Source organism: Mobula hypostoma, chromosome 2, assembly GCF_963921235.1.
Source record: "Mobula hypostoma chromosome 2, sMobHyp1.1, whole genome shotgun sequence".
NCBI classification, from domain to species: domain Eukaryota; kingdom Metazoa; phylum Chordata; class Chondrichthyes; order Myliobatiformes; family Myliobatidae; genus Mobula; species Mobula hypostoma.
This window is the reverse complement of record NC_086098.1, coordinates 97,830,722-97,838,182: the sequence shown is the minus strand read 5'-3', so window position 1 is coordinate 97,838,182 and position 7,461 is coordinate 97,830,722. Positions and strand designations below refer to the sequence as shown.

The 7,461-nt window shown below is 40.4% G+C and overlaps 1 protein-coding gene across 7 annotated transcripts in view; it reads right to left on the bottom strand.

The window, feature by feature from the left end:
- Nucleotides 1–2,481: 2,481 nt before the first annotated feature.
- Nucleotides 2,482–7,461, bottom strand: part of hace1 (HECT domain and ankyrin repeat containing E3 ubiquitin protein ligase 1) — an 87,884-nt gene continuing 82,904 nt past the window's right edge. For 3 of the 7 annotated variants that reach the window (XM_063040295.1, XM_063040299.1, XM_063040298.1), the window contains one exon: nucleotides 5,889–6,711. In XM_063040295.1, the coding sequence (XP_062896365.1) occupies nucleotides 6,609–6,711 (103 nt within the window). In that variant the 3' untranslated portion in view covers nucleotides 5,889–6,608. Of the gene's footprint in view, nucleotides 3,847–5,321; nucleotides 5,786–5,888; nucleotides 6,712–7,461 lie in introns of those variants that run through there. The other 4 variants (XM_063040294.1, XM_063040300.1, XM_063040296.1 and 1 more) reach the window with 3 other exon arrangements.

Below are 7,461 nucleotides of genomic sequence, written 5' to 3'. Positions count from 1 at the left end.
GATGATTATGTTAAACGCTGAGCTGAAGTTGACGAACAACATCCTGGTATATAAGTCATGGTTTTTGAGGTGGAACAGGACAGAGCGGAGGGCCAGTGCTATGGCATCATCAGTGGACTTTTTGAGTGGTCGGCAAACTGGAAAGGGTCCAATGCGGCCGGAAGATAGGATTTTACACAGTCTATTACCAGCCGTTCAAAGCACTTCATGATTGTTGAAGCCAGTGCCACCGGGCTGTAATTGTCTAGGCACATTACCATTGCTGTTTTGGGCTCAGGGATGATGGTGGTGGCTGTTTTTAAGCCTGCAGGGACTGTGCAATATTTCAGAGAGATATTAATAATGTCTGTTAAGACCTCTGTTAGCTGGGCCACACAGCCCCTCAGCACCTGATTAGTTATGTTCTCCAGCCCTGCACTTTACACGGGGATCCCCCTCACCTCAGCTGCGGCCAGTCAGGGTGCTAGTTCCCCCAGGGAGGGGGGACTTTCCTAGACGTTACATCATTCAGAATGCAGAGAAGGCATTCAGCCTATCAGAAAGGGAGGCATAACTATTGTTGATGCACAGGGTGGACTTGTGGCCATAGTTGGTTTCCTTGCCACATGCGCCACACGTCACTGTGACACGCAGGGATAAGGAAATTTGATATGTGGTCTGAGTATCCAAGTATTGGTATAGATGAGGTCTAATGTATTCTCTCCCCTGGTTGCGAAGTTGACATGCTTGTAGAACTTCGGCAGGACTGTTTTTAAGTTGGCCTGTAAACCACCAGTAACAATGAAGACACCATCAGGTGAGCGGCTTCAGGGTTACAGATGGGAGACGCTGGGTCTGCAGGGATCCGTTTTAAGTCTTGCTTGAATACCAGTGCACTTACTTGTAATGGCCATTGTAGTAGACCTCGGCATGGAGAAAGGGCCCATGTTAGTCTGCCACCTTTGTTATTCCACTCGCTAATGAGGTGCACTTGCAGACTTTAGTATTCTTTATGACCAGCAGTGTTCCCAGGCATAGAAAATTCAAATAACACAAAAGCTTTCACTGTTGACTGGAGTCACGGTGGGCACTGCGTCCATGAGCACAGCCATCTTGTAACGTAAAGAGCATCAGTTTGTTTCCACTTGGGGTGCAGACCAGGATTTCTTTTCCCCCCAAGGTCAGAGCAGAAGAATTCCTTGACCTCAAAGAAGGTTTCTGGGGCTAAATATACCCACATATTATCTCCAAAATCAAGATCCTCTTCTAGCCTGCCCTCATTGCTTTCCACTAAGGTTCACAGAAAGACTGCTAACTATTTACTCCCCATATCTCAGATGACAAAGGCAATTATCAATAAAGTTTACCACTAGTGGAAGCCAACAGTGGAAAAAATTAAGACATCAAATGTGGAATAAAATTCACCAGCTGTGATCCCTGCCTGCCACTCTGCTTCTGAAATCAAGGCATGGGATATATTTCAGCAACACCATCTCAAATCCGCCAGGCTGAATGTATGCAATATATGGAAGAAGCTGGATGATCTTGTAGCACAGTTAGAGACTGGCAGATACGATGTTGTGGGCAACACCAAGATACCGCTGAAAGAAAATCATAGTTGAGAACTTAACATCCAAGGATACATCTTGTATGAAAGGACAGACAGGTAGGCAGAGGATGTGGCATGGTTCTGTTGGTAAAAAATTGAAATCAAACCCTTAGAAAGAGGTGACAGAAGGTTGATAGGTTTTGAATCCTTGAAGGTAGAGTTAAGAAACTACAACTGTAAAAAGATCCTGATGGGAATTATATAGACTCCCCAAACAGTAGCCAGGATGTGGGATATATATTTCAACAGGAAATAAAAACGGCATGCATTAAGGGAAATATTATGATAGTCATGATAGATTCCCTTTATGCAGATAGATTGGGAAAATCAGGTTGGTCCTGGATCCCAAGAGAGAGAATTTGTAGAATGCCTACAAGATGCTTTTTTAGAGCAGTTTGTGGTTGAGCCCCCTATGGGAAAAGCAATTTTGGATTGGGTATCGTATAATAAAATCAGATTTGATCAGGGAGCTTATGGTAAAGGAACCCTTGGGAGCCATTTGATCTCCTGAAGTGCAACACCTCATACTGGGCCAGATTAAACTCCATGCCCTATTTCTCCGCACTTAACTGCGTTCTGATCTATATTCCACTGTAACCTTTGGTAATCTTCTACGCTATCCATAACACCACCAAACTTCGGTGTACTTACACCAAATTTCAGCTTCCGCTCTGGCATTTTATTTGGGAAGAGATTTTGAGTACCACAGATTGTATGCTTTATCTCAAACACACACAATAAAAATACTAGAAACACTCAGCAGGTCATCATTTTTTAAAATATTTTTATTCAGACATCTGTCATTTGTTTATTTTCAGTTATTTTATCTTTTATCTCATTTCTGATGAATATTACAAAAACACTTAATGCTAACACCAATTTACCTACGAACATATGTGTCCCTGCCTAGATTATCGACTAGTTGTGGGATGTTCCTGCTAAATTTATTATTGTCATATGTTCCAAGGTACAGTAAGAAACTTGTCTTGCATACTGTTCTTACAGATCAATTCATTATGCAGTGTACAGAGGTAAAACAATTACAAACTGCAGAATAAGATGCAAGGTCACAACAAATTAGATGGTGTCGTCAAGAGTGTCATCAACAATTGAATCAGCACCCATCTTTCTGATGGAAGAATTCATCACTATACTTCATCATTTTTAACCATGTTCACCTCACATAAAGGAAGACAGTTGTAATTGTTAGAAGTCAATCATCCCAGCCCAGCACATCACTGCACATCTTGAGCCTACACAAAACTATTTTCAGCTATTTTAATCAATAATCTTTCTCCCATCATAACACTAAAAATTGGGATATTCACTGATGAATACACAATGATTCATTCTTGACACACTCACCAGAAAGCAGTGCTGCCCATGCCATATGAAATAGATTTGGACAACATTCAGACATAGCCCAACAGTTATCAAATAACATTCTGGCAATAACTAACTCCAAGTAGAGAGACCTTAATTTCTTACCTTGAGATTCAAGAGCATTACCATTGCTGCGTCACCCAACACTGCCATACCACCATTGACCAGAAACTCAACACTACTAGCAATTCAAAAACTGTGGGTGCAAGAACAAGATAGAAACTGGGCATTCTGGAATGAGTGACTCAGCTCCTGACAACACAAAGACTTTTCAGCATCTTCAAAGCACAATTCAGGAACATGATGAACTGCTTTCCACTTCTCTATACCTCCAAAAACTCTGAAGAAACTCCACACCACCCAGGATAAAGCAGATACTCCTAAAGCAACTCCAAGTCAAGTGGTCCCCCACCATGAAGAAAAGCAATGAGGGGAAGTCGTTGCTCGCTGCCACTTACACAAGGGAGGAAGGGGAGCTAGGGGATCTTTGGGGTTCTTGCGCTTAACTGTCATTCGTGCTTTGGGGTACTCCTCTTTGTGAATGTTTGCAAAGAAAAAACATTTCAGGATGTATATTGTATACATTTCTCTGACATAAAATTGGACCTTTGAGCCTTTGAACAACACTGAGGTCACCTTCACCAAGAGCTCAGCAAATCGAGAAGATGGGTCATCGTCGGGTCTTACCTACTCCTGGAAACTACAGGAGAATATTAGTTGTTTGTGCCCATCTGTTCCCTTTTGTGAGCTGATGTCTTCTTCTGTCTCCACTCACACACACACAGACCAGTTTCTTGACTGACATAATAGTGGTGATTTTACCTGGTGTGTAGATGCTTATGATTATATTCCTTCTTTGCTCAAGGAGTATTCACCTGGAAGCCAATTACATTTGGAATGAAGGGAGCAACATTAGATAATTAGCATCAACATAGTAATTAAATCTGAATTAAAAACAAACATAATTTTCAAACAAAATAAGAAAAGCACACAGTGAACAGTAATGTACTATCCATCTTTCTTAATTACTTGAGTCCTATTTACAGTATATACATTCCTTGGGACCATATAATACCATCCCAATTACATTATCAGAGTGGATAATCACCAATGCAAAATGGGTCTATTCAAGCATTTTTCTATATTGGAAATATCTACATAAAATATTTGAAGCTTTGCATTAGCATTACCTAAGTGCTATAATTACTTTAATTATACAAGCAATGAATTAAGTGTAAATGTGTTATTTATAATATACATAGCATATATTTTAAAAAACTAATTGGAAGTATAATAAAAGTCTGAAAATGGTGCTGGCAATAGCACAATGAATCATTACCGGCATCAACCATTGAAGGGCACTGCTTGCTCTTTGAAGAAATGTGAACATGGAATTTCACTTCATTAATGATCAAATGAAAATAAAACATAACTAAAACATAGAACAGTACAGCAGAGAACAGGCCCTGCAGCCCACGAGGTCGGGCTAAACTAATTAAACTACCACCTGCATGGTCCCTCTTGGCTCTCCTAATTCCTTCCTTGAGTTCTTTTCTAGCCTCTAAAAATCATTTGGTTACATTTTCAAAGAAATCTAAGATTTGCATGTGTTGGTTGTTAACACAAACACATTACACTATATCAACACACACAAAATGCTGGAGGAATTCAGCAGGCCAGGCAGCATCTATGGAAAAGAGTACAGTTGACCCGAAGGGAGAGGGGGGGATGAAGTATAGAGCTGAGAAGTTGATTGGTGAAAGAGACAGAAGACCATGGCAGAAAGAAAAGGGGGAGGAGCACTAGAGGGAGGCAATAGGTGGGCAAGGAGATAAAGTGAGAGAGGGAAAAGGAGACAGGGAATGGTGAATGAGGGGGAGGTGTGACATTACCAGAAGTTTGGGAAATCAATGTTCATGCCATCAGGTTGGAGGCTATCCAAACGGAACACAAGATGTTGTTCCTCCAACCTGAGTGTGGCCTCATCGCGACATTGGAGGAGGCCACAATTGACATATTGGAATTAAAATGGGTGGCCACTGGGAGATCCCACTTTTTCTGGCGAACAGAGCCTAGATGCTTGGCGAAGTGGTCTCCCAGTCTACGTTGGGTCTCACCAATATACAGGAGGCCACACCAGGCACACTGGTACCGCAGCATTAAAGCCAGGAGCAACAGGTTCTGGCAGCATCTCCAGGAAGAGGTACAGTCGACGTTTCGGACCGAGACCCTTCATCAGGAGGGTAAGGGGTGCTTTGGAATGTGAGCCATCCAATGAGGGGAGTGTTTTTTCGGCTATGTGCCTGACACCAAAGTGATCTGGGTCTTTTGTTCGGCAGAAGATGGACAGCGAAGATGCCAGAAAGGAGGGGTCGTAGACACCAGAAAGGAGTGGACTTGGAGTGGGGCCAGGAGTCGACGAAGCCCGGGGAAATCGATGACGGACCAGCAGAAAGGAAATCATGAGCTCCAACTTGTGCACCGTTTCATTAAAATATGCCCTTTTCTTTTTGTTTTACTTCACTAACCCTTTAATCAAATGAAGAATTATAAAGCTAAATCATTTAATTGCAAATGTGGAGTACTGCCTGTTATTTTGTGGTACTGATTTGTAACAGGGTAACACATCACACAGCATCCACACAAACGGGAGTTTTCGCATCTCAATCTCATACGTTTGCTGGGGCCAGAGATGGTCTTCCCTAGACTTAAGCAGCCGTCGGGACTTGAGGGCTACACACATTCAGATGGAGACGTAATTACTTCTCATGTATGTGTAGGATGTAAGAAATAAAGTCAATTCAATGATGAGTCCTAGAGAAGAAAAAGTTATGCAGCAGAATGACATTGATGCATTATCCATTTTATAATAGACATTAAATAATGCAACATAGCTACAATGGCAATTTTTTCAGTAAGAAATTTAATTTTTTTTTTAGAAAAGAAACATGCAATTGTCAAGAAACACAGGTAGATGCACCATGCTTTTCAAACGTACAGGACAAAGCAATATATACATAAATTTCACAATATACAAATACTTTCATAAGGTAGTTTAATCCTTTTAAGATGGTAATTAAGATTTGGCAGAAATTCTGTAAAATAATTTTGGTTGTGAGAATCTATTAAATATTTTGTCATTTCTAATGATAATGCCCTCCCTCAAAAAGATGTTAAATTATGAAGACTGAGTAATAAACTAAAAATTAACATCTTCACAAAAAAATAAAATGTCTATCCTTATCTTACAAAAAATATAATGAAACCTTGGCTTTTTCTTATCCTCCACTGTAAGTGAAGTTTAGCAATTGAACTTGCATACTTCAGCCACTAATTCAGTACACCAAGATTATGTCTGCATTTCAGAATACCTTTTCTACATATATTGCAAATTTACAAATTCCTATCCCTTCCTCCAAGTGCATAAGTTATGTATAACAATTTTAAAAATAAAAATTTCTAAATAACACACAAGCATAATGCTTGACATGAGCATTCTGTGCTTCCCATGCATATACAAATGTGCTACAGTGAATTTGCAAATCAATCTGGAAACCTTTTAAAATCGGAAGCACTATTAAACAGAGTTGAGGAATGAAGGTCTCTTCTAAAGCCACTTCCATGTCTTTAGATATACTTACGCCATGGTATATCCATAGCTACCGCAGTGTAATGCCACGAGAATTCGATCTTTCAGGTTTTCTTTGCTGGGATATTCTGGCAATTTCAACATGTTAATGCTGGAAAAGATGATTTTGAAATGTTTGCATTAAATTTGTATAAAGATCTGAATTGTACCTATTAATGTTTTAAATGCATCAAAGAACAAGGTAAGCTTCTGAATTTATGAATTACGATTCATCCTGAGATCCCACCGTCACAGAAATTTGTTGTACAGAAACAGCTGAGGAGGAAATAACACAATGATTGTTGGTCTAGTCAATATTCCAGCTTATAGTTCTGGAGAATTGCGCTCCAGAACACTCTGCATTTTAAACCAAGTTGTTCCTATAGTTACAGTAATGGCACCCAACATGGAAAAATTGTCAACATCCTGTACAAAAAAAAAGTAGGGCAATCTGGCTTACCACTGCCATGTGTGCTCTCAGTCATCAGCAGATAATAGAAGATGTCATCATTTTAACTACACTCAAGAAGCTCAACATCCTACAAGACAGAGCAGCCCACCCACAACCACTCACTCCAGCACTGATACACAGGACTAGCAACGGGTACCATCTACAAGGTGCCTTGTAGTAACACACAAAGACCACCACCTGAAAGTTGTCTTCCAAGCCATTTAGAAATATATTGCCGGCATTGGGCGAAAATCATGGAAATCTCTCACTAACCTCATTGTAGGTATACCTACACCTCAAGGACGGCAGCAATTCACTGCCATTTTCTTAAGGACAATTAAGTGCTGACTTAGCTGCAAATCCCAAGTCCCCTTCAATAAATAAACAAAAAAAATACCAAGGCTGTGGCAG